At 48.5% G+C, this 27,976-nt stretch overlaps 1 protein-coding gene across 11 annotated transcripts in view; it reads right to left on the bottom strand.

Moving 5' to 3' along the window:
* The window catches only part of ATP9B (ATPase phospholipid transporting 9B (putative)), a 223,525-nt gene that overhangs the window by 122,816 nt on the left and 72,733 nt on the right, over positions 1 to 27,976 (bottom strand). For all 11 annotated transcript variants that reach the window (XR_006608195.1, XR_006608194.1, XM_045085258.1 and 8 more), the window contains 2 exons: positions 19,456 to 19,550; positions 6,121 to 6,201 (listed from right to left, as the gene is read on the bottom strand). Coding sequence is in view for 9 of the 11 variants with exons in the window: in XM_045085258.1 (XP_044941193.1) it covers positions 6,121 to 6,201; positions 19,456 to 19,550 (176 nt within the window). In the remaining 2 variants the exon portion in view is untranslated. The remainder of the gene's footprint in view (positions 1 to 6,120; positions 6,202 to 19,455; positions 19,551 to 27,976) is intronic.

The following is a 27,976-nucleotide window of genomic DNA, read 5'->3' as shown; positions in this document are numbered from 1 at the left end:
ACGGACTACTGTGTGCAGATCTCAGGCGCGACCACACATCACGATCACAGCAGCAGGAACCACACACTCTGGCTTCCTCTTACAGCTTGTACATCAAATCTGGGAGCCTTCTGCCTGCATGTGAAGTCATGGTCTACACAGCATTCTTGCCATTTTGGTTACGGAGTGTTTCTAGAATATGAACTCCACGAGCCCAGAGCCCCGCCCCTGGAGCAGGACAGATTTCGGGTGTGGTGGCTCACTGGCCGCGGGTCTGTCACGCACCGAACACTCTGCTGTCCCGAGTGGCATGCGTCTCTCTCCTATGATGACCTCTCCACGGAAAAGTTGTATTTTAAGATCAAAGAGAAATAAAAGTATCTTGGGAAGGAAGAAAGAAACCCCAAAATTTTTTTAAAGATTTTATTTTCTTTGAGAGGACAGTGAGAGAGAGCGTGAGCGAGGAGAAGGTCAGAGGGAGAAGCAGACTCCCCGTGGAGCTGGGAGCCCGATGCGGGACTCCGGGATCATGACCTGAGCCGAAGGCAGTTGCTTAACCAACTGAGCCACCCAGGCGCCTTCATCAAACCATTCTGAAATGATATAAATTCTGGCCATTTTTGCTAATTACTTGGAAAACACTTGCTAGATACTTGGTTCTCTGATTTAGCTGTGAGGCACAACATCTAAACCGATCCTGACGAGTTTCCAAAATATTTCCACTAGTATTGCAAACACTGATCATGTGAAACGCTGTCATTCACCCGGATCAAAGAAAGGGCTTGGCACACAGCTGCCCTGTGGGCAAGGGACAGCAGGAGCAGCCGCTGCTCAGCCTCGGGAGTCCAAGCACTGGACGGCCAGCGGGGACCTGCTCGGGCCACACCCAGCCGTGCACGAGGCCGTCAGCGCGCCCTGGAAAGGAAGCTGTCACTCAACGGATGAGTCCGGCTTCGTCCACCTGGAGACGGCGATGCCAGTCAGTGTTCAAAACTCAGGTGGGCGCTGTTTCTCAGCAGTCAACTCCTTTGAAGAACAGAGAGAGGTACTTAAGGTAACTTGCTTCAGGTAGACCCCGTGGGAAGAGGAGGGCTCACCGTACTCTTCCCAACATGTACTCGACACCGAGCAGAGCCCACAGCCCGCCGTAGGAACTGGCGCCAGGAGAGCTGAGACCGCCTCTCACTGCAGTCATCCCTGGCCTAGTGCCAGAGCCCAAGAGGGACACACACGGTGACACGCAGCGCGCCACCAGCACACACCCGGGCGGGCAGAAGTGCAATGGTTTCAGAGAGCGGAAAAGAAAAGGTCTTCCGCGTGGGCCTCTTCAGCTGGGTCTTCTAGTCCAGGAGCTCCACAGATGGCCCTCGACGAGAGGGCTCCGTGGACGGACGGCGCCCATGCGTACAGCCGAAGCTCTGCTGCCGGACACACGCTCGCACTTTCTTGTTCAGCCCGCGGGCCCTCCCGGCTGACGGCGTGCATTACAGCTTGTCAAGTAAAGTAGGTTATACCCCGTGCTGCACGGAGCTGGAAGCACCTACTGATAATTACACAACGGCATCCATATACAAAATACGAAGGAAAAATATTTATATAGTTAATTAAAAAAAAGGCTCACACTATCCCCATAAAAATGTGTTTAGGGCGTCCATCAGCATCAGGGCTTCCATCAGAAGGTAAGACCATCACTAGCCACGTTATTTTACACAGCCTCACTGCAGCGGCGGTCACACCCTGGCAAATTTTCAAGCACCCAGCGTCAGATCAAGGGCCTGCACAGCGGCTAACATGCCACCGTCACCCTTCAGTGCACAGAAGGTAGTTCCAGCACCACGCCCCGGGCGCTCCAGAACCGCTCCCGGATTCGTCCACGGGAAAATGCCAGGCCAGGGAGCTGTCATTTGGTCCCTTTCTTTATAAAGAAAAGCAAAGAGGTAACAATTGCCTGAGGAATAAATAATCCAAGAAAACGGAGTTTTCCCTTTGACTTTTAGGATTTTATAGAACAAAGCATCAACCTTCAAGAGAGAAATATGTGGCCTCTATGCATCAACTGTTTAGTGCTTGTTTATACCTGAATGGAAAAGTCCAACTTCTGACCTCCGGAGCGACAGTCTTAGAATCCAACTCTGACCACCACCGCTGCACAGAGGACAAGCTGTGCAGACTCACTCCTACTTTCCAGACACAGTCCACACGGCTTATCTTCCAGGTGTCTGTGAATCTAAGCGTTACAGCCACAACCCAGCAAACGGAGTGCATAATTTGGATAAAAACCTGCCAGTTGCTGACTCACACGCTTATCATTATCATTTCAAGTACGAAACAAATACAAAGATTCTCTAACATGAACTCTGACTTATTCTCATGTATCGTGGCAATGTCTGTGCTCCTCTCCCGGCCCCAGACTGTGAGCTCTGTGACTACGGGGCTGGCCCAGACCTTCAGAGCGCCGAGCACAGAGCAGGCACCCAGAACTGCCGAGGAACTGAGTAAATCAGAGTAGAAACACGTGGACGCCCCTTCTCTTTGCACTCCGCAGGAAGCCAGAGGTCGGCCGCACTTGAAGCCTCTGGAGCACCCCTTTAGGCCAGCCTGCTCACAGTTGCCCATCAAGTGACCATAAAAGTGCAAATGAGTATGATGTTCTGAGTCTGAAACTTCCGAGGGGTCCCTACATACAGACATTTCAACACGAGTAATGCATATCCTTTAGTATAACGTTTCCCCACTGTGTCAAACTCCAAAAAATATGGCATTAAAAAATATACGTGGGGCAGCTGGGTGGCGCAGTCCATTAGGCATGTGACTCTTCATTTCGGCTCAGGTCATGATCTCAGGGCCATGAGCCCCGCGTCTCGCTCTGCATTCAGCGGAGTCCCCTTTTGCTTTCCCCCCACAGCCCCACCTGGGCACTCGCGCTCTCTCATTCTCTAAAATAAATAAATAAAATCTTTTAAAATACATAAATACACACATATTATAAGGCTTTCTAAACTGCAAATAAAAGGTTCAATACAATTTCGTTTCAGAAATTTAAGTTGGTTCTCCCATTACTTTTCTACCACTATTTAATCCTGTCAACCCATTTTGTCTATTTCTAGCACAATTATGTATTGAAGGAGCACAGTATGCAACTTCTTTTCAATTCTGTAATAACAATGATGGACTTTAAACATTACACTTTTTCTAATATCAAGAAAATTATTGTAAAAGATAGCTCTTTACCAGTCTCTCAGAGTACAGAATAAAGATTGGGAAGACGGGAAAGAAATTATCTCTGAGTAACTTTGTCTCTGGGTTTCCTTCTCCTTCATGTTACACAGTCTGCACAGATGAAATCTGCTTTGGGGAGGGAGAAAGCAAAACCATTTGAAGCTATTTTCTCAACAGTGCACCCCTCCTAACAAACAAGAGAGCTAGGCTTTTTAGAAAGGGGGTATTTGGCTCGGAGAAGACCTGAACAATGATGAATGAGCTACGGTTTGCAGAAGAAATGACAGGAAAAAGCGCATATGAAGAACATTAAATGGGAAGGCCATGTTAAAGGCCTAGGAACATGGCTAATAGTTCAAAAGTGGATAGTTTTAAACTTCAGGGAGAATTGCTGGGTCCTGAATAATAAGCAAATCAATTCTATCAATAATAATAATAATAATATGAATCATTGGTCTTAGTCAGAACGTCATACAGTGAACAGCCGAGGTGACCCTGACATTACGAGGTAAGCAGAAGCAGACGTCATCCACAATGTGCGTAATTAGACTCTGCCCAGGCCACAAAGTACATAATACGTGTACCGGCACAGGACGTCCGAATTCATCTACTCTGATTCTGATTAATTACTTGGGCTGATATACAACGTGTTTTCTCTCTCTCGTAGCTCATACTCTAGAAGAGGAATATACGCAGGTGTCACTTCTTTTTGTTTTTTTTTTTTTTTAAGATTTTATTTATTTATTTACTTGACAGACAGAGATCACAAGCAGGAAGAGAAGCAGGCAGAGAGAGAGGGAAGCAGGCTTCCCGCCGAGCAGAGAGCCCGATGCGGGGCTTGATCCCAGGACCCTGAGATCACGACCTGAGCTGAAGGCAGCAGCTTCACCCCGGACACCCCCAGGCGTCTGGCTCCTTCAGATGCTCACTTGACACCCCGTAGCTGACCTGATGAATCCCATTTCCAGTTACAGACCAGTTACTTAGCATGGTTTTTCCTTTCCTTCTGGTTTGAAAGACGTACACAAAAATAAAGCTTTTTCTCCGTAAGTAATCCAGAGCTCACTATGAACATATCTAAAAGGAGTGAAATAAAATCCTGCTAGGAACAGCAAATAGAGGCCGCGCGAGGCGGGCGGGCCCGCACCCATCGAGAATGCGCAGTGACTCACATGAGGCGAACGGAACTGCTGCCAACTCCAGAGCCTTGACGGGTCCAAACCCTGAGACGAACTCCTGGGCCCTCTCGTGGCTCTGGAGCCGACTGTGCTGCGGCGCTGCTAGATCTCCCTTACGGACACCGAGCAACTTCCCTCTCTCCCACATGAGCTGTGTGCACGAGCTCTGCGCAGCTGAGCTACCCCCGCACCCGGCCTGCATGGTCTGGGGAGGCCGTGGGCAAATGCACGTGACTGCCTTCACGCCAAGCAAACCAGAGGTCGAGAGGACTCTTGTACATAAACCAATATCGCAGTCTCTCTTCTAAGCTGGAAACCCTGAAATGGCTTCTTCTTCCGACAAGACCTCCAGGATGGAGCCGGGCTACCCTTCCCCCGCACCTGCACGCTCACTCACACGCAGTCGCACGCGCTCGGCCATGCACACAAGTCTCGCACTGTGTGGACTGGGCTTTGCAGCCTGGCTGTGTTCAGCCACACTCCTGCTCCCTCGCACTGACTCAGTGGGACGCCACACACACACGCACGTGCACACGTCTCCAACTCCTAGCAGGTGATAAGCAAGAGAAATCCGCGAAACAGAACGGAAGAAAGTACTACTCTAAAACATTAATAGTGGCTAAGTTAGCAACTTTTTTTTTTTTTTAAGACTTTATCCATTTATTTGACAGAGAAACAGAGAGAGCACAAGCAGGCAGAGCAGGCAGAGAGAGGGAGAAGCAGGCTCCCCGCTGAGCAGGGAGCCCGATGCGGGGCTCGATCCCGGGACGCCGGGATCATGACTGGAGCAGAAGCTGGACGCTTCACTGACTGAGCCACCAGGCGCCCCCTTAGTTAATGACCCCTAACTATTCTTACTAAGGAAGCCCTTGGGTAAGGCTTTTTCTCAAATATACTAAATTGTCTTTAATTAGAAGATGCTCTTTTTCATAAAAATTTTTATACAAACACACAGACCTTGGGTTTTCTCCAGAACTCACTATACACTGCCTCGTCTCCCTCATGGAAACCGATTCCGTGAGCACCTTGAACGTACTATAACTGAAGCACCCGTAAAGTCAAGCCACAAAGCGGTGACTGACGACCACCTCCTCTACAGGCACCTCATTTCACTGCCCCATAATGAGCTCACGGTCTGGCACTAGCAAGCGCGTTCTCAAACGATGACAAGTGCTCGCTAATCCCGGTCCGTGAGCAAGAGGGAAATGAAGCAGACAACCCGACAGAAATCTGCAGGAACGAAAAGTAAGTGACAGTCGCATATTAAAACCCTTCAAGTATCATAAAGCATTTGTAAGATCACTCTCCGCTGTTACAGTCAGGTTACTGACCGGGGAGTCACTGGGGAGAAGGGATGTCAAGCTGTAGTGAAACACGACGACTGTGCCAAGAATGGCACAAAGCACACACGTGTACGTGAGCAGACGCACAGCCACCCGGTCAGCACAGAACAGGTGACGACACGGCCGTGACAGTGCGCTCACTACCATCCCGACTCACGCCGGACGAGCGAGGGTGCTTCCCCTTGCTAAGACTTTCAGGGAGAAGGACCGTTTCCGGAGGAAGGACACTGAACGAAAACACGCTACCGGGTGTGCCCCACAGGGACCGAGGGGGGAACATTCTCTCGGCTTTCCCTTTTCAGTTCAAAGCTTCTGCTCTCATTTATTCAAATTTAAGGCTTACTGTTTCTAACGCATGCACACAATGGATATATCTGTATTTAACAAAAGATTTAACTTACCCTGGTAAATGTGCCTTCAAAACTATGAATATCCAGTTGTGGCTTCTGAGCATAAACATAAGCACTGATTGAAAAAAGGTCCTGGAATAGAGAACATCAGAATTAATTACATGGTCATTAGACAAAACTACTTGGAAATTTTTCAGTCACCAGCTAATATCTTTCATATGTTATTTACCAAAAGTGACGGTTGGTTACCCTGGATCTTGTGCGCCAACACTATGTTAGGATGGAAGGTAACTCAACAGAGGTGTGGCAATTTCTCCTGTTCCAACAGACTGCTGCGGAATGCCAGGTGTGTGCCCAGCTCTTGGGAGATGCTCCAAAACGCCACACTGCCTGGGGCTGCCCCAGAGTCCGAGTTTAAAGGTACACCTCATGGAGTTTGGTCATACCGTGTATGACAGGAGCATGTGGAAGTTACACAGATACCCAAGAATTCAGTGGGATTTAAGTAATCCTCACAATTCCACTTAAGTTCTACAAAACAATTCAGCAAATTCCTAAAATTTATTTGCGTGTTTTTTCTTCTAAAGGTGGCTGTATATGCTATAAATCATCAACTTCCTTAAAGCCACGAACATACTGCATTTCTCCCACGTGCCTGAACCACATCCCCACGATCTAGTTTACAAAATTGTATGGGAAGGCTTTAACCACTCACACTTCACAGCAATTTTCCCAGAACTAGCTTTGAAGTAGAAATAAAGTGGTTTAGGTCACCCCACTCACAGGCAACAGATAAACGCTTCAACAGTAAGTCCCCAGAGATGACATTTAAACACCTTATTTTAAGGTAATTTATAAAAGTACATCTGCTGATTTAGAAATTTTAAGTATTTTTAACATTGTAATTTTACTTTCTCAGTGTTCTAGAACTCACTGTTTACGCACCACACGCAGTGCTCCGCGCAACACGTGCCCTCCTTAGTGCACACCGCCAGGCTCACACATCCCCCAGCCTCTCCCCTCCCAAACCCTGAGTCTGTTTCTCAGAGTCCGCAGTCGCTCATGGTTCGTCTCCCCCTCCGATTTCCCCCAACTCCCTTCTCCTCTCCATCTCCCCGTGTCCTCCGTGTTATTCCTTGTGCTCCACAAGTCAGTGAAACCATATGATAATGGAGTCTCTCTGCTTGACTTATTTCACTCAGCATCATCTGCCCCAGTCCCGTCCGTGCTGACACAAAAGCTGGGTATTCGTCCTTTCTGACGGAGGCGTAATATTCCATTGTATATATATATGGACCGTATCTTCTTTATAACTCTATGTAATTTTATCAAAATAATGTTATAATAAATGAAAATGTGTTGGTAACAAATTTAAATTCTTTAATGGTGCATGATTATTTTTACCAGGAGATCACAAAGAATTTATAATACTCAAAAGTTCCTCATCTGTGTGGCCTTTAACAACACCAACACCCACACGGGATTCTGACTACGCTGCCCACCAGGCAGCCCATGGGTGAGTTACTTCCCATTTCCTCTGAGTGGCGATCCCACACGTCCTAACGTGACCAGCGTGTAACCAACATTAGGAGACTCCGAAGCACACAGGCAGAAAGCCCGACTGAGTTCACACAGGGAGGCGGCTGCAGAGCGACCGACTAAATCTGACGCGTCTGAGTATGTTCCAAACTGATCCATGTGGACGTGAATGATGCTCTAAGTGGGTGAGTCACATCCACCAATGGAGATTACGCATACTGAAGCCTTGCAGAGTAAACTATCAGAGGTCTTCACTTCTAGATATTGCAGTCGTGTTTGAAAAAATATATGCTTAATTGGCTATCAGAAAGCTGGGCAAGTAGAGCGTTGTACCGAAGTTTAAGAAATCGGTCCTTACTAACAGGCCTGAAATTTAAACCCGACCCACACCAACAAGGAGATGAAGAGCTCCAGCCGGCTGTGCCCCGTGCTCCTCGCCAGGGCCACGGCCAACCCACCCCCAGGAGCCGGACGCCGCAGGGCCCTGGCCTCCGCGCGGCCCGCATTTCCAGTCTCGCTGACCGAAGATGAGGACTGCCCTTGCACTTCCCCAGTAATCTGTGCAGTAACGGGCATCCGAAGTACGCCTGAGAACCACTGCAGACGCTCTGCTGGAAAGGGAAGGAGACTTCTCCAAGACAAGGAACATTCTGTCACACAAATGCAGGTTGGACGCGACAATCCTGTGACTACTGAGAAAAACTAGCGGAGATGGGAGAAACCTAGCCGCTCAGACAAGAACTTGCCAGCTGCAAGCTCACCGGACAGCAAGGTAACAGCCGTGGACGGCAGGCCAAGCTGCTGTCGGAACAGAGTGGGCTTCCTAGCGCGTCATGACAGACAGGCCCTCCGTGGAGCATGGTGCTTATTGCATGGCCCGGAAGCCACAGCACCTGGAACTCCAGTCTCACGGGCCCCCGGTGCGTGCACTGCACTCTAAGCTGGGCCCGACGTGGCCGGCCAGGGCTGTTGCAATCATGGCACGATCAGCGCCAAGCTGATGCAGGAACAGGTTCACAAACAGAGCCGGGACTGGCAACAGGGGCAAGAATTCAGACCCCCTGGGGCGACATTAAGCATTAAAACAACTGGCTGCTGGCTGGGTCCCCTGGGTTACCCCAGCCGCCCACAATCAAGGGCCCATACTCTGCCGGGCGCTAGGAAATTGAACTGCTCTGGGTACCGACACGAGACCCCTGTTCAACACTCCAAGAGGGAGGAGCACGCACCTTCCTGGTGACCCCACCACAGCCCCATCTGTCTCGGGAGTGCCTGGCTGCCATTAACCTGAGCCGGCAGTCCCGATCCACTGCGGTCTGCGACAGCGGACCACGTCCCTGAACCCGTGCCCCTCGCCTGCCCCGTGTGTGCTACAGTGAGGCAGTGCGATTCCCAGAAAGTAAATCATCTCTCCCGGGCCACTCCCCAGAGAAACGATGGACAAAGCGGAGGTGGCCCCATGAAGCTGTTTTAAAATGGGCCGAAGATTCAGATCTCCTCCTGACAATTCCTAAAGATGATGGTCTTCGGCATTAATTTGTATAACAACGTTTTCCCAGACGGGAGCCTGGCTGACTTGGTCTCATAAGGGTCTGGCTCCTGACTTCAGCTCCGGTCGTGCTCTTGGGGTCATGGGATCAAGCCCTGCACTCGGCTCCGTGACATTCTCCTTCCTTCTCCCTTGGCTCCTCTCTCCCCCAGTCCACACACACACACTATCTTTCTCTAAAGAAAAAAATAATCTCCTGTAAAAAAATGCTCTGTGCTTCTTTAAGGAAGATTTATTTGAGAGAGAGACAAAGAGGGCGAGAGAGAACGAGCGGGGGGGGGTGGGGGGAGGAGAGAGAATCCCAAGCAGACCCCCTCACCCCGTCAAGCGTGAAGCCCAGTGTGAGGCTCGATCTCATGACCCTGCAATCCCTCGATCCCTTGACATGAGCCGAAACCAAGAGTCAGACACTCAACTGACTGAGCCACCCAGGTATCCTAAATGCTTTGTGCTTCTTGGATAAAACTCTTTGAGCTGAAAGTCTGGGCTGACAACGTGAGGACTCCTGGGGCACAACACTGGGGCGGAGCCGAGGAAGGAGGTCACCTCTGCTGCTCACAACTGCTGGCAGGCTCTCCCGTCTAGCAGAAAACCCTCCTGCTGCCAGTGACTGGCATTTGAGACTCAAAAGGGCTTCTGGGCCTAGAGCACATCTGGCAGCTTGGATTTGAAACTTGGACTTTTGGTGAACAGTTGATAGTACTGTCTTCACGGCCAGGGCCTCTATAGGGCACGCCTGGCAGCAGGCATGCAGACTGGACTCACCGGCTCAAGTGAGGTCCCAGAACAACAAAGCTGCTAGCACGTCTCCTGTAAAGACACTTGGGCCAAGGCAGTGGGCTGTGCAGAAACAGGAGCACGGACTTGAGAAAGGCCTGCTCACAAGCAAGGCTGGCCCTTGGCTGGGGTCTAGAGATGTGGATGGCAGGAGCATTCCCACCATTCCCAGATAAGAAAGACCGCCTGTGCCTGACCGATTTACTCAAGCCGCGTGGTTTATACCGAACTCCTGCTTCCTTCCGGGAGTCTGGCACCTTCGCGTGCACCCAACAGAGGAATGCCCCATGGCCTCTCCTGCCCTTCCACAGTAGGAACCATCTCACTTGTGTTCTCGTAACGGCTGCCGCGGGTATGCAGTGTGTCCTGTGGGAGTCCACCGGGACGGGCTCGGGAGCCGTGCCCCCGCTTTTTCCAGAATCACCCCAGTGCCTTGACTGGGCTATCTGTGTTCCGCGTCCCATCGCTGGAATAAACCATGGTCATGAGGAGAACTATGTGCTAAGTCCTGGTTGGGGGAGTCCTCCTAAGGAATCATTAAAACTGGAGGTGGTCTTAAAGGTCCCCCAAAACAGAGAGTTTACCATTTTTATAGTTCTCATTTTCATCTTTTGTTATTTGTTTCATTTGGGTTTTGCCTCAGAACGAATGTTTTAGCACGGCTACCACCGTTAGAAAATCACAGACTTGAAGGCCTGAAGACCCAGAGGCCCAAGACGGGAGTAACCACAGCAGCTAAAGAGCAGCAGGGGAGGTGGAGACCTGAGGTGGGAGAGTGCCTCAGAGGAGCCTGGACTCTGGCACCCTCTCACCCCGACCCCACACGACCCACGTGCAGGGCGGGTTTCCAGCACCCCAGCTGATGGAAGTGAACAAAGACCCCAACTGCACGGAAGACAGAGGTTGGAGTTCAACTTCAGCCCAGTGAACTACCAAGTAGAACAAAACCAAACATAAAACAGTACTCTTCAGAAGAACATAAGCCAATCCAGAGTGTCTACAATTTAGCATTAGAAATGTTGAGGACACCATCCCAACCTCTAGACACACAAAGACATAAGAACACAAGGTTGAGATTCAGGAAAGAATTTAATCAGGAAAGACTAATTCTGAGATGACCAGATATCAGAATTAAGAGACGAGAATTCCAAAGCAGTTTTAATATCTCAAAGAATTAAATGAAAAATTCTCCTAAAGAATATACAATGGGAAACCACAGCACAGAAAAATAAATTATAGAATTAAAAAATACAGTATTTGAAATAAATTTATTTTTATTTAGCTTATTTATTTATTTAAACTTAACAGCAGATTGGAGATGACAGAACAGAGTCAGTGAACTGAAGAAAGACCAAGAGATAACGAGTCTGAAGGCACAAAGAGAAAGGCTACAGCTGCATGCCAACTGACAGGGTATCAAGAGATCTAACATGCTCACAACTGGGTTCCTGGAAGGAGCGGAGAAAGAATGGGGAAGGAAAACTATTTGGAAAAAAAAATGACTAAAAATATGCAAAATGTGCTGACGGCCCAGGCAGATGCAAGAAGCCCTGAAAACCTCTAGATAGATGAATAAAATTTAAAAGAAAGAAAGTCCCATTGCTAAAAAACCAAAGAAAAATTTCAAACATACCAGAAAAAATAAATATTACACACAGGGAACAACAATCAAAATAACACTGATTTCTCATTAGAAATAATGGAAGCAGGAGAAGTGGAACAAAATATTTAGAGTGCTATGGGCGGGGGGGGTCTGTCTTCCAAGAATTCAATATTCAGCAAAAATACCCTTCACAAAAACAGGAGAAATAAAGATATTTTGAGATAAAGAAGAACAAGAATTTACTATTAGCAGACATACACTACAAGAAATGGTAACATAAACTCTTGAGGCCAAAGGGAAATATTATCCAGTACAAATTCAGTCTTTAGAAGGGAATGGTGAGGAAGGAAAATAATACATAGCAAAAGAAAAACAAAAATGCTGTTTTTCCATCCAATTTTACCTTAAAATACAGATAAAACATAGGAACAGGTCATATGCAGTGCACGTAAGACGCCTGTGGACGCACAGAAAGGTGGAGACAAAAAGCGCACAGTGCGCCGTCCGCAGAAAGGCCAGGCGCGGTAAACAGACCCATCTGACAACCAGGTTCTTACGTTCCGTGTCAAGTGACACAATTCTAACTTTTCACAACACACTTTCAGTTAAACACGTATTAGGATCTCTGGCAACTACAAAAGAAATGCAGAGAGGTCTGGCTAAAAAGCCAACAGATGAAGCAAACAGTCTGTCCGTCTTCCAGACCTGTTGCGTGTTGTTATTTCGGCAACTGTGTCTTCTACGAGCTCGCCTGTCCACGGGATCTTTCCTCATACTTCTGTTTGGACTGTAATATCCCCTCAGATTTCTCAAAATATATTCGAGATTTGTGTTCCCTCTCTCCTCCTCCTGGACACCCCGATTCACCCAGCCTTGTCTGATCGCCTCTGCTCGTGGGAGCCTCGAACGGCAGGCTGTAGGTCATGCTCGATCACTTAGTCCTTCCCAGAAAACAAGCCACGATCTAAAAACGATAAAGCTTCCTTCATTTCTAGAAAACAACTATTCTGCTGTTTACACTGCATTTATTTCCTACTTTACTGTAGCTGAGTGGGGAGCCCACAAGTCTTCAAGTGGCTTAGGCTCACGAGTGTGGCGGCTGTTCCAAGCCCAGAGGGAGCCTTGTGCTCTGCGGGCAGCAAATCCTCCAGGAGAGCTGACTGCGAAGTCTGCGTGCGCACCACCCAGGAGGAAGTACCGGACGAAATCAAAGAAAGTCACCGGAAAACTAACGGAAGAGAAGGTGCGACAGAGACACCTCCTGCGGTCCTTCCTGACTCCTGCTAAAGACAGGGCTCCCAGGCCTTCGGTGGGCATCCGGCCCCCGCCGAACAACGCAGCCCTCCGCATCCTTTCCAGCCAGCTCTGGCCGTGTGGGGCGGAGGGCGACGAGAAGTGCTATGGCGGGAGGGGGGCAGTCACGGGGCGCAGGCAAAGTCACCGAACAATGATGACACAGCTGCCCGCTCAGCCTTAGACCATCCAACTCTGGACTGTCGAGGGAGGGGAAAAAACTTCTCTCCTAATCTGTGGTGCATGGGTTCAGGAAACAGAAACCGCTCCAGATCTCAGGAACGGAGAGGGATTTCACACATGGAGTGACGTCCTTCCAAAATTACAGGAAGGGGTTAGACTCCTGACAGAACCTCCAAAAATGACTCTCAGAACATAACCAAAACGGTCCTCCATGGGAAATGCCTTTGAACAACCGAGTTCAAGACATATCCACTGAGTCCGACTCCAGGGCGCACAGACCACTGGCCACACAGCACCTGCCACTTCCGCCCATGACAGGGAGGGCGGGCCCTGCCAGCAGAGAGCGCCAACAAGGCAGGAGACCCCGTCCCCATTCCTGCCCTAGAAATTCTTCGCGAGTCTGTTGGACTTGGGAACGCTCATTCACACACCTTCATCAGGGCCTGGAAAACACAGACTGACGAATTCTCAATTTTCTAGAGAACAGAGACGCTGTACTGGATAGAGCCACCGCGGGTCTGCTACTGCCGTTCAGAGAGTAGACGTGAACTAATAAAAAGTTATTTTCAAGTTAATTAAGTCAAGCTGGTTTGCACAAGAAAAAGCCCATTGTGTAATGACGTGGGCTTAGGGAAAACCGCAAGCATGATCAATAAGCAGCCAAGCGACTCCCGGGATAAGGCAGGGCTGAGAACCCTGCGTCGCTCGAACATTACCCTACCGGAGTGTTTCTAAAGAAATGAAGCTCTCGCGTGACAGACGACCTTTCGACCCACGGAACAACTCTGGCAACAGCCCTCATCTCTGCATGCACATGAACATTCAGAGGAACGCGTTTCGTCTAGTGTATCAGACATCAAATGACTGAATAATGGCACAATAATGAGATTGCCATTCGAAGCTTTTCACGATAATTTAAAAATCATTCTGAAGTTTTCAATAATGTAGGAAAGCCTCTGCTATTAGGTCAAGGGCAACATTTGTTCGCATTACTTAAAGGTCATTAAAATACATCCTTAATCATAACATGTGGTTCATTACAAATAAAATTGCCTTTCGTTCAATAAAACTAATTAAATGTAAATGGTATTGTTTACTGCTATATGGATCTTTTGAAATAAATCAGCAAGTCATGATTTATTGTGACCTCATTGTTGTTAATAAATTCGCCTGATCACAAAAGCCAGAGGCGCGTTTCCCGAATATCTATGGGCGCCCGCAAAGCACGTCTTCTAGCCGCCTGCGCAGCAGTGACAAGCCCAGCCCGCCGCCACAGGCCTGAGGCACAGTGACTGTCAAGTAGCTTGTTCCAGTTCTAACTGGTCACATCATCAGACCAGGGGCTCCAGCGAAATCAGAGAGAGCATTCCTGGTGGCGCCCTTGGTTCTTGAGGAGCAGCGCGAAGGTTTACAGGCTGAGTCCTCGGCGTCATGATGCTTGGCTATTGACACGCACACTGGGAAGGACACGGAATGTCCCCAAACAGTGGCCTCCGAGACAGAGCAGTCCGCATGAGTGACAGAGGACGAGTAAACTAGTCAATGAAAACCAAATCGCCTGAATCCACACAGAACTCAGAGCTCTTTTTCCTACGAAACCGATACATATGTGCCAAAGTATATGAAGCTACAAATTTAATCTAATGAACCAGAAATTCACTTAAACTTCCTTTTTTTCTAGAATATACTGTTATCAGTTTTATGCTCAGATCAGAACGGAAAATGGTTTCATTTACTAGTTCCTTTACCTAAACGGTGACTCACACGATCGTAACGTGCAAAAATTACCGTATGTAAAGTATATGCTGTACCTTTGTAACGGTTTTTGAAGTTGATACACATCTGTCATTAATAAAGATGAAGAAAAGATCCTTATAATATGGAGCATAATAAAATGTCACTTCCTGTAGACCACAGCAAAGAGGACACCCGACGGTCCAGACGGTACGGTGGGATTTTGACTTCTAAGTCGTAACTGACCGCTGTGCAGCTTTCAGGTGCACGACTGTGTGCACCTGCATACCTGCCCCTGTCGAGGACAGCGGCCAGCTGTGGGACACAGCCACCGGCTCCCCTGCAGGGTGCCCGGCCCTGGCCTCCACCACAGGACGTTCCAAGTTCTGCACGACTGTCGACACCTCGGGGCGCTTACTCGTTCGTGAGCTTGGGCTCTTCTTTCAGACACATTCGTTCACGTTCCCTTCCGCACTCAGCAAACTAAAGCTGCCTAGCGCCAGCCTTCCCACCTGTCCCGCCCAGGGAGACTCTGACAGAAAGACTCGGGCCGGAGCCCCCATCTGTGCACGAGAGCAAACAGAAACCCTCCCCAGTCCGTGACAACTCATCGGATACCTCTCAGCCCTGGAGGGTCCGGTCCGCTGAGGGTGCTTCCGAGAAAAGCAGGACACAAAGGAGAAACACAAAACTGTGAAATAGCAGGACCGACCCCTGGGTCGGCTCAAACCCCACCAGGAAGCCAAGAGGCAAGAACGTGTCATGATAAACGCGAATCCTCTTCACAGACGTAGGAGACTGTAGGCCAGCTGTCCTCAGTGACGCGGGGACAGCACAGCCTGATTTTGCCCCAAGAAGAAAAGCAAAGCGGACAGAAAGCACGGCTGGTCCGAGTGGATCTCAGGAAGAGTGGAGAAAGGAGGGGCCGGAGGGCAGGTGCGTGGGCGCTGGCACTGTCAGGCCCGTGTCACAAGACGGGAGACAGAGGAGCCACTCGCCACACACCTGTGTAGGAAACATGAGGTCTGGCCAGGCAGAGTGCAACCAGAGAGGCCAACCCTGACCTCAGAGATGACACAGCATGGGGGACAGGTCAAGCCCAACCAGCCAGTTACAGGCACCTTTGAACAACCAAGAATTTCTAAGGTTGTGCCAGAAAGATCAAGCCCTTGTACTAGGATTACACCAGCATCACAATAAAGGGGCTCCAGGCCCTCCCCAATAAAGTTTAAGCACAAATCAAGTTTATTCCAAGCTGCTAAACTAAGAAAATCAACGGTTTTGAACAAAGAGAAAATACAAACACTTAGAATATTGAGCATTCAATAAAAAAATTACCATACATGCAAAGAAGCAGGAAATTGTGACCTGTAACAGAAGAATAATTAAAAACTTAAAAACTGGGCGCCAGGTGGCACAGTCAGTTAAGCATCCGATTCTTGGTTTCAGCTTAGGTCGTGATCTCAGGGTCTCAAGACTGAGTCTCATGTGGGGCTCTGCACTCTTCCTCTCCCTCTGCCCACCCACACCCGCCCACAAGCGCACACTCTCTCGCTCTCAAATCAATCTTGAAACAAAAACAAAAACTAGACACAGACACAATGGAATTAACAGATAACAGAGACATAACAGAGACAATGGAATGAACAGATAAAGAATAAGTAGTATAAAATGCTGGAAGACTTAATGTCTAAATGAACACTGAAAAAAGTATTTAATTTAATTTAAAAAAAAGATTTAAATGAAAGTATGAACACATCAGGAAGGAAAGAAAGGTAGCTAAACAGTAATAAAAATGAGGGAACTACACGGAGCTCCCAAATATTAAAAATATAGTATTTAGAATAAAAAATTTGCTGAATGATCTTAATAGAAGACTAGATACTTCAGAAGACAAAATCAGTGAATTCAAAAACAGAGCACCAGAAAGGACCAAATCAAGTCACAGAAAGTAAAGAGCAAGGGAGCTCTAGGACCAGTGGAGTGACGAGTGGCGTAACACACACTGCTGATGACCCAGATGGAGGGCTTCAGCAGAAAGGCATGAAAAATAAAGCCCAGACGTTTCTGAAATGGAGAAGAAAAAACCAAGAAACTCCAGATCAGAAAAGTCCAACAAATCGGGGCGCCTGGGTGACTCAGTGGGTTAAAGCCTCTGCCTTGGGCTCAGGTCATGATCCCAGGGTCCTGGGATCGAGCCCCGCATCGGGCTCTCTGCTCGGCGGGGAGCCTGCTTCCTCCTCTCTCTCTGCCTGTCTCTCTGCCTACTTGTGATCTCTGTCTGTCAAATAAATAAATAAAATCTTTAAAAAAAAAAAAAAGTCCAACAAACCTTAAGTAAAACAAATCAAGACACATACACCAATTCCTGAAGAAGTCATCACACACACACACAAATCTTAAAACCGCCTGGAGAAGGAGACAGATAAAGAGGAGACAACACACCGTATAAGGCGAAGCAACGGCCGCTCTGAGACGGCGAACGGAGACAAGGAAAACTGTCAGAAAAAACCTTAAAAACCTCTTCCAAAAATGAAGGTGAAATTAAGACATTTTTCAAGGAAAAACTTTCACAATTAATCTAGCAGACTTCTCTTACTAGACATACTGAAAGAAGTTCTTTGATTTAAAGGAAAAATTAACTGAAAGTTAGATCCACATTCAGGAAAGAAGACTCCGAAACCGTGTAAATGTATAGAAGTAGAAAAGAGGGGTTTTATTTTTTTAATACCTTCTTAACATGCTTGACAACTCTTTTTGGGAAGATGTGTTTATTTATTTTTAGTCGGGGAAGGTAAAGGGCGAGGAAGACAGAATGTCAAGCAGACGCCGCAGTGAGCAGAGAGCCCGACGGGGCCGCTCTCATGACCCTGAGACCGTGCCCGGAGCTGAAATCAAGAGTCAGATGCTTGACCGACTGAGCCACCCCGGTCCCCATGTTTGACTACTTTAAAGAGAAAAACATATATATTCGACAGTGTGGCTTACAACGTGCAGAAGTAAAGTGTATGACACAACGACACGGCAGCGGAGGAGGACGTGGACGTCTAACTGCGCAAGTTTCTTAAATCATATACAAAATGGTATACTACCCTTTGGAGAAAGATAACAGTAAGTTAGTAACACATACTGGAAACTGCAGAACAATCACTACAAAATAGAACAACCGGTTAGAACCAGTAATAGTAATTAAAAATCTAAAATAATACCTAAAGATGGAAAAAAGGAACAAAGAGATGAGATAAGTAGAAAATAAACAGCAAGAGAACTGCCTTTACCTCAACCATTATCAATAATTATGGTGAACGTACTCACTAAAAATGGAACAACCGTCAGAGTAAGTGAAAAAACAGCATGTGCTTGGGTTATGGTAACAGGAAACCCACTTCATACATAAAGAAACAGACACAGTAAACATACAAGCACAGAAAAAGATAGGCCGTGCGAACACCAATCAAAAGAAAGCCAGAGTCACTATATTAGGACAAAGTAGAGGTCACAACCAAGAACAACCAAGAACACCCCACAAATACTGAGCCAAGTTCAGCTCATCAACAGGGCAGGAGAATTCGGAGTGTGCACGGACTCCGGAGCGGTGCTTCGACGTACACAGGACGACTGACAGAAGCCAGGAGAGAAAGAGTGTATCTTCCAACTCTTCCTTCACTAATCAAGAGAACAGATGGTAGAAAGCACCTAAAAATATACAACACTTAAACAACATTTTCCACCAACCTGACCTGATGAACACTCAGAGGCTACCCACAGAACAGCAGAACGCGCTCTGGAAATAGGCCAGAGCCTCCTCCACTGCGGCTTTGTTAAGAGAAGATGTGAGCTGCCGGGGGAGATTCTCGGTGTTGTGACAGATCGCTGACAGTGCTGGGACCTGGTAAATACTGTTCTCGCTAATGCCCCCTCTTGCCTGTTCCCCAGGAACAAGGGGGCACTGGGCGAAGACCACGCGAGATGCCTGACAGTGTCCGCTTCCTTCCCTCTCGGTCACAAGACACAGTAAGATTCTCCCTCCTCCTAATCGAAGAAGGTTCTCTATTGTCCCAAGAACAGCAGAGTCGACGTGCCTGTCTCCAAAAGGAGGCTAATTTCATCTAGTTCCACAATCTGCCAAAAGCAATGGAAACCAGCCTACCACCGAGTTAAGTCGGTTAGCAAAAATATACTCGTTTGTGGACTCATTTAATCCTGCCAAAAGTTCTCAATCTTAAAGATTACTCAATCGCAAGGTTTAAAAGTAAAAACCAGGAGGAAAAGGAACGCAAGAGAAAAGAAAAGAGGACAAAGCGTCAGGCCAACAGGAACGCTGCAAACCACACCGAGAACAGGTCACGTGCCAAGACACCACGGAAATTATTCTGCTGTAATTTTCAATGACCCTTTGTTAGCAGTAAAAGAAGCGTGTGTTTTTTTTAAGATTTTTTTTTATTCATTTGACAGACAAAGATCACAAGTAGGCAGAGAGGCAGGCAGAGAGAGAGGGGGAAGCAGGCCCCCTGCCAAGCAGAGAGCCCAATGCGGGACTCGATTCTAGGACCCTGGGATCACAACCCGAGCTGAAGGCAGAGGCTTTAACCCACTGAGCCACCTAGGCGCCCCTAAAGGAAGCATTTTAAAAAATCAGTGCATTTAAGTCAGCTGCCCGGGAAGGAGCGCGACCGGTGAGACGATGTTGTAAGCCACGCGTACTCACCCCGAGGGCCGGCAGCCTCTGCGTGCAGCTCACCGCCACCTTCGGCTTCCAGTCGGTCTCACCATCAAGCTGATCAGTTCGAATAAAACATGAACCTGGGAAGGAGACACGAAGATTCCAGAGTTACAGGTGCTTGAAGGCCACAAGTGTGCGGCACAAGGGACGAGAACGGCATGTTGAGGAATCTGCATCAACAAAAATCCTCAAAAGCCTTTATATATTTGATTCACAAACAAGTGTGCTGAGAAGATACAGGTCACTAACTAGTCACTTACCTGCTATGTGGTGTCCTTGCCTACGGAGGCTTAATATTAGTAAGTGTTTTACTTTAGAAAAACTACTTTGATCATTTGTAACTTTAATTCATGTTTTAGTAATGAAATAATAATACACAAAAATACCCACGAGTGCGCCATAACTCTGCGGATAAATCATCTGATGTGCCGCCGTAAAATGTGTGTTCAGTAAGAAAAGCCCAGCGAAAGTGCCAAAACACAGGTAAGATCTACTGCCATACGAACCTATCAAATTCGAAACATGAATAAATATTAAGTAACAAAACTCCACGCACCCTTTGGCCCCACTATCATACCACTTCTCAGAACCTATCCTAAGACAGAACAGCCAGGACACGAAGTGACACACATACAAGATGATCCAGCACCAGGACTGGCCGGAACCCAAGGCTGAGAGCAGGTCGTGTGAGAATCAGTGAAGGAAAGCGCACGCGAGCAGCCGCGTCAGACAGACAGGGTGGAGGGCAGAGCCCAGACAGGAGACGGGGAGCGAGACGGGGAGGGTGAGGGGAGGGAGATGAGAAACCCCTTAGTGTTCACCCTCCACGATCTGCGGGGCGTACATCGGTAAGGGAGGGAAGCAAGATGCCCTGACGCCAAGTACCACCGTCCGCGGACGAGCCGGGCCGGGGCAGGGCGTTGGGGGGAATGTGTGGGTGTGGCCACGGGGGTGACCTCTGCAGAGGGAGGAAGGTGGGAAGGGGCTGTTTTACTGCTCCCTCTGAAATCACACGTGCTTTACAGACTGGGAAGAGACAATTACATCAAACTTTTAAAAAGCAATTGCTAAAAACAAGCATATAAAACAAAGTATTAGTGTCATCACCACATGAATTCAAGTACCTTAATAAAATTGTCACAGAAAGCCCACAAGCATCTGTACGTCTCGGTGACTCAGGACAAGTCCCCTGTAAACAACTTCGAGACCCCCACCCCCCAGCACGACTATCACGCTCTGGTCTGGAGTTACCCCCCAAATGTACACGCTCAAGACACCACAGCTGAGCCTTGTCCACTCAGGGTACACATTCCTGTCACTTCATCCGCAGGCCCTCCCCGGTCTGCGTGTCACTGACTGCGCACTCACGGTCCAGGCCAACCGTCTCCCCTTCCCCTACGGGACCTGGGACCCTGGCTCCTGCACCCAGAGCCCAGCTCACACTCCGAGGACCTTCAGCACTGCTGCCCAGCTGCCACCGGAGGCACCATGTCCAGGCGCTGCTCTGCTTGGACACCAGCAGCCTCTGTGCTCAGGGCCCATATCCGTGACCGCGGTGCCGGCCGAAGGAAGTGGGAGAGTCCATATTCCCTTTTCAGCTTTTAGCTAGAATAAACGTCAGCAGAGGCCTCTGTTCTTTGGATTCGGTCTGGTCGCCTGCTGAAAGTTCCTGTAAGAAAGCACTGATCCCTTCTGTGATTCATCCAAGAATGAATGAATGAATGAATGAATGAATGAATGATTCATTCATTTCAAGACAACGAGTTGCCCCCCTGCCATCCTTAGGAGAAACCCAATTAGGCCTCTGTGTGTGCGCGTGCGCGCTCACATGTGTGTGTGCGTGTGTGTGCGTGCCGCGTGAGCTGCGTGAGCGAGAAGCTTCCCCGCAACACCACTACTGTCACGACCGAGTCTCAGGCTGACCCACTGTCGGGGGAGGGGATCTGACTTCCGAGTCACCACACCATAAAGGTGAAGACATCCAGCGTTCCCCAGAAATCAGCACGAAGAAACAGGGCAGCGTCACTGCATACTTATAAAGGGGGAAAAGGGGCGCCCGGGTGGTCCAGGTGGTCGAGAATCTGCCTTCACTAAGGTCCCGATCCCAAGGTCTTGGGATCAAGACCCACACTGGGCTCCCTGCTCAGCAAGGAGTCTGCTGCTTCTCCCTCTCTCTCTACCCCTCACCCCTGCTTATGATCTGTCTCACAAACACACACTCTCTCTCAAATAAATAAAATCTTTAAATAAATAAAATAAAGGAACAAAAAATATAAACAGACACTGTCTCTGGAGAATATGTGATGTCGGATCTCCTAGACAAAGACAAGGCTGAAAGATGCTCAGAAGCTGAACAAAGATGTAAGGAAAGTCAAGAAAACAAATCATGAACAAAATGGAATCAATAAAGAGGGAGAAAACAGTGAAAAGAAGAAGTCCAAGGACTGGCGAATATAGTGACCACAAGGAACAGCTCCCCGGGGGAAGCCAAAGCAGAAGGAAAAACCAGCAAACCCGGAGACAGGACAGAAATGGTCCAGCCTGAGGACGGGAGAGCCAAAGAACTGAAGACCGCGGCAGAGACAGAAGGGCCCGTGGGCCTCACCGCCTGTGCCGGCACGTGCCGCGGGAGCCCCCGCAGGACTGGAGCCGAGGACGCGCAGAGACCGCCTGGAGAAGCACTGACCGCAAACGTCCCAGCCGCGGTGAGAGACGTGCCCGTCAGCATCTAAGGAGCCCAGAAAGGCCAAGTCAGAGGAAGTCTGACCCACTCGGAGATGCGCTACACCCAGACTTTCAAGACAAGATGTGCCCGGGTGAGGGGAGGGGTTGTGGCGGCCCCCCAGGCATCGGCCCGGCACACTAGCTGATGGGGGAAACTAGCTGCGGCTCCCTTATCCCGGCTCGTCAAAACCGGGCGGAGCCCCTGCCTCTGAGCAGGAGCTGGTGAGAAGGGAGGCCCGGTCCCCCGGCCTGGGGAAATGAGCGGCGAGCGTCATCTTGCAGGGTGACGCCTCGGCCTCAGTCTGGCGGGAGCAGGGAGATGAGGCCAGCCCCTGACTCCTTGGCCGCGCCGGTCGCAGTAGAAGCTTCTTTCCCGTGGAGTCCAATGCTACAGAATCCATCTGTTCCTACCGAGAAGATCTCTCAAAAATATTAAAACAATTACTCTCAAAAGAAAAATAACTGAACACTTAGGGATTCTCTTCAATGACAACAAGAAAGTCCTCTAGCGTTTTTCAACCAGGAGAGATTTTGCACCCTGGAGGGCGCTTGGAAACCTGTGGGCACACAGCTTTTAAACCTGGCAGGGAAAGGGCTGCTACTGGTATCTAGTGGCCTGAGGCAGCAGTGCTGAGCCCCCAGCGCCTCAGAACCACCCCCCCCACCCCGGGAAGAGCGACGGGTCCCCATGTCAGCAGGCCCAGGAGAGGCCCCTGTTGCGGAGCACGGCAGGAAGAGCCGGTCTTGGGCGGAACACTGGCTCTGACCTCCCTCGGCAATGCTCTCCGTCCAGCTGCCTCGCTGCGCTCAAGTCGTCGTCTGCACGGCGGAGGGAGGGGACCGGACTGACCCGAGAGCCGTGTGGACACCACAGCCGTGTGGAAAATCCACTACAGCCGGCCTCGAGCGCTGTGCGCCAGGAACTCCCTGGGCTGCCGCTTTCTCAAGTCTGGGGAACTACTGAAGGCAGCCGTGTCAGGATGCACCTCCCCAGAGCCCAGGCCAGGACTCCCCTCACACAATGTCCTAACACGACGATGGGTCTGTGCCAGCCACATTCTCCCGGCGGCCCTCCGGAGGAACTGCTGTTCTGCACGCACCAGGAGCCTTTTCTTGCTCTCCTACTACTTCTCCCACCAGCCAATGCACTTCCAACCCATCACAGCTCAGGTCCTGCAACGTGTCCCTGAGAGTCCCGCACCAAGGACGCCTCCAACCCTGGCAGCTGTGCTGTGCCGCGGGCACCGGTGCCGCCAGCACGATTCTAGGAGCCTCCAGAGCCCCGCGAGACGACTCTGAGTCATCTCCCGTACGGAAGGAAGTGTTCGCAGGAGACCTCTGATTCCACGTCCTCTGAGAGACACCGCTCAATACGTAACTACACTCCGTTGTGCATCACTTGTCGGAAGACCTACCATAAGGAGTATTTTACACACTGCTTTCACTAACAAGGAGTACAAGAAAACTTGCAATGGATGTTATTTTACAGTTGAACAAATTTCAAAGTTGATTTTACTCCTCTTAAATACCTGCATGTTTACGTATGTGCACGTGTGGGCCTGTGTGTGTTCTGACACAGAAGCTAGCACACAGGGACCGGGTTAGATTCCGACACGTACTTTGAGACGTCAGTGCCAACAGCTCTGCTCTCCGTCTGCTCTCTAACACAGAAAGCAGGAAGAAGGGAGCCTCCTACACTGCAGACATCCCACGTTTCTCGGTGAAAGCAATGCTGGACTCTGGAAGCTTACTGGGCACTGGAAGCAATACAGCTGTCTTCAAAGAGGACACGCTTCGCTCCGCTGTTTTAAAAATTCAGGGCAACAGATCTAGGACTTACCCTGGAGCACAGCTTGCACTGCTAGCCTCGCAGTAACTGATCGGATTTAAACAGAGCAGGAACGGTGGCGAGAGCAGAGGTACGGCCAACGTCCCGGACCTGCTGACGTGCCACGGCCGGCGCCAGCCACATGGGAGGCCAGCGAAGGCTGGGCGAAACTGAATTATTAAATCGTCTGCTTATATCCCGTTACAGACTTCTTATGAATACTTGATTTTATTTTGTATAATTGACAAGAGCTGACAGGAAAGGACAGGTTTAATGACAATCAAATTAAGATCCACTAGGCCACGTGTCACACAGGAGAGCTGCGTCAAGTGGTGCTGAAGTGACGGATGGGACACGGCGCGGCTGAGCATCGGAGCCTGTCATACGCTGTGACGAGCTCTCCTGTAGTATTAGAATACCGTCCGCAACAGCGCACGAGTCCAATAGCTCTGGAAGAGACGGGGACAGTACGTGCCCAGCAAAAGAAAAATAGGCATTGACTTTGCATATGTAATACCAGGTCGTTCGCCATTAAACTTGATTCCTAAATCATTTATGTGACTTAATGACTCTGCATGAAATTTTTAAGCTGCTGGGAAGATGAATAGCACCAGGGAGAGAATGTGGTTGAGTACAGTGTCATTTACCTACCTCTGCCCCACTAACAGGTGACAGCTGAGCCATTGTACTATGTCCCAAACACTTCAACTATAATGTCATCACTTAGGAGGCAAGTGAAAAAGATATTGGCATTTATAAGAGATTGATGAAAATCAGTTCTAAAGCATTAATTTCTCTTAATACCACTAAAAGGATTGTGTGCATTCAGGAGATATTTGATCTGAATTAAGAAACCGATGAAGCAACTGATTAATTGGAATCGAAGCCCTCCAAGCCCGGACCCGTCGACTGCATCCGCACTCTGGACAATTGGATGCCGGCCCCGCAGAAGGCCCTGCGTTCACACACAGCCAACGTGGCACCACAGAGCCTCCCTGAGCTGCAAATGTCCAAGCTCGGACACACCTCAGAGATTTAAGACTTTTATACTGGATAGGGTTTGAAGATTTTTATTTAAGATTTTATTTATTTCTTTGACCAAGAGAGATACATTGAGAGGGGGAACACAAGCAGGGGGAGCAGGAGAGGGAGAAGCAGGCTCCCTGCTGAGCGGAGAGCCCAATGTGGGGCTCGATCCCAGGATCCTGAGATCATGTCCTGAGCCGAAGGCAGAGGCTTAAGGACAGAGCCACGCAAGTACCCCAAGATTTTTATTTTAACAGACAATGCGCTATCAGATTCTTCTGAACTGAAACTGAAAAGTAATAAAATAATACCAATAGTGTCAGCTGATATACAAAACTTCTAAATATGTGTACTTTTGAAAAAGAGACAATTAAAAATTTTAAATAATCACTTAAGGTTGCAGAAACAGAATTTCCAAAGCTAAGAATTCCTGATTTAAAGCAATACTATGACACATATTTTATCCAGCTGGGAAGCTATTTGGTAAATTTTAGAAAAAGAGGGAAAACAGCATGAAATAGCAATCTGACATTTTAGCATCTGTGTATCTACAATCAGTGATGATTTTAACAATTTAAATTTGATAGAAAAAATAATAAAACTGAGAAATGTAACAGAACTGTAAGCTTAGGGGCACCTGAGTGGTTCAGTCAGTTAAGTGTCTGCCTTTGGCTCAGGTCATGATCCCATGATCCTGGGATCGAATCCCGAGTCAGGCTCCCTGCTTGGTAGGAAGCCTGCTTCTCCCTCTCCCTCTGCTGCTCCCCCTGCTTGTGCGCTCTGTTAAATAAATAAATAAAATATTAAAAACAAACAAACAAGAAACTTTAAGCTTGAACAGACTACAGTAAGGTCCTAAGTCAGATCCAATAGTATAGCATACATGCCACTATATACTCTTTTTTGGGGAACAAGGTGGTAATTCTTAATATTCTCAAAGACAGGGGCGCCGGGGTGGCTCAGTCAGTTAAGCATCTGCCTTGGCTCAGGTCATGGTCCCAGGGTCCTGGCATCAGGTTCCCCATCAGGATCCTCGCTCAGCGGGAGCCTGCTTCTCCCTCTCCATTATCTCCACCCTGGCTTGTGCTCTGTGTCAAATAAATAAAAATATTTTCAAAGAATTTAAAAAAAAGATTCTCGAAGAGATCTAGGGCCTCCAAAATATTAATTATCATTACACTAAAACACGTCCCTATAACATGAAAGCCAAGGGAAAACTAGAGGGAAAGAAAGTGTTTTTTTAAACATCATTGGTTTAGATCTAATGTTATTGATCCAAAGCTAATATAATACAGAGTATCTCATTTGCCTAATGCTCTAATATTCTATCTCTGTGCTGCTGCTGTAAGTTTCTCAGAGGCTGAGAACCAAAACTGCTGTTCCTCACGTGACCTTCAACAAGGCCTTCGTAAGTTGTTCAGCCTTCAGAATCCTCTAGAAAATGGAGAGTTCTCATGATCTCTCAGTTTTAGGGGGCTGGATTTCCTTCTTTTGTCTTCTAACAAAACCTTATTTCCTTTAAGTTAATTATCTGAAAACCATTTCCATATTTAGGATAATATTCTTTTTTTTTTTAAAGATTTTATTTATTTATTTCACAGACAGAGAGGCAGACAGAGGGGGAGGGGAAGCAGGCTCCCCACTGAGCAGAGAGACCGATGCGGGGCTCGATCCCAGGACCCTGAGATCATGACCCGAGCCAAAGGCAGAGGTTTTAACCCACTGAGCCACCCAGGTGCCCCTAGGATAATATTGTTAATCTCATATATATTTATACAGTCATTACGAGGGCAAGTAATAAAGAAGCATGTCTCAAACGCAAACATGCCGGCTATTCATTATACTGAATTCCTTCAGAAACAAAGACAAACACCACAAACAAGTGGATGATGTAAGCAGAGATGGAAATGTAAAAATCTCCGAAAATCCATTTCTCCATAACTGTAAGAGAGAGAACATCGGTAAAAAGAATCAAAAGCAACTTTTTTCAGAACTCTGGAGAATCAAACACCTTCAACAACCCCAGGTGCATTTACTCAAGAAACACGGCTGGATCAAGCTGAGCGCGAGCCGCGGGGTGCTCGGACTCCTCCCACTCCCAAACCCTCTTCTCCCTACTCCTCGGTTCCACAGCAGCTGAGAACACGGATACTCCAGCATCCACGGATGGGGACAGTCAGGCCTGGAGTTTCCCAAGTCCATGCCCAGAGAACCGTGATCACCTGACCAAGTACGGCTTTGCCTGAGTTTGACCTGACCCAGAGCCCGTTTATTATAACTGTTTCCTTTGAACTGTTTGTTAAAAAACAATCAGTGGCAATTGTTTAACACCACAGCTACCTCAGCTGGTGATAAAACTGTGGTAAACAAAAAATTTACAGAAAACAGGGAAAATTAGAAGACTTGAAGGAGGCTTTGAAAAATTCTAACACATTCCTGGGAGTCAGAAAGCCGCCTGCCTGTGCAGAGCTGCACACACGCCCAGGAGAACCTGAAGGCTTAACCCTCTCATGCCTGGGCGGCCCTGAAGCTCTACACAGGCAAGAAATGAAAGCAAGACCTGGAGCTGCGCCGCCGCTGGGACGAACATGGGCCACCCCGGGAGACCAGCACTTGAGGTCTGGGACTCAAATGCTTCTCTCTGAGTCAGCTACAAGGGAAGAGGAGGGAGCTCTGTGCCACACAGTCGGTCAAGAACCTGTGTGGGAGGGACGCCTGGGTGGCTCAGTTGGTTGGACGACTGCCTTCGGCTCAGGTCATGACCCCGGAGTCCCTGGATCGAGTCCCGCATCGGGCTCCCAGCTCCATGGGGAGTCTGCTTCTCCCTCTGACCTTCTCCTCGCTCATGCTCTCTCTCACTGTCTCTCTCTCTCAAATAAATAAATAAAATCTTTAAAAAATAAAAATAAAAAAAAAATAAAAATAAAA

Source organism: Mustela putorius, unplaced genomic scaffold, assembly GCF_011764305.1.
Source record: "Mustela putorius furo isolate JIRA1106 unplaced genomic scaffold, ASM1176430v1.1 tig00000835_pilon_pilon_pilon, whole genome shotgun sequence".
In the NCBI taxonomy this organism is placed as follows: domain Eukaryota; kingdom Metazoa; phylum Chordata; class Mammalia; order Carnivora; family Mustelidae; genus Mustela; species Mustela putorius.
This window is presented reverse-complemented; position numbering and strand designations above follow the sequence as displayed.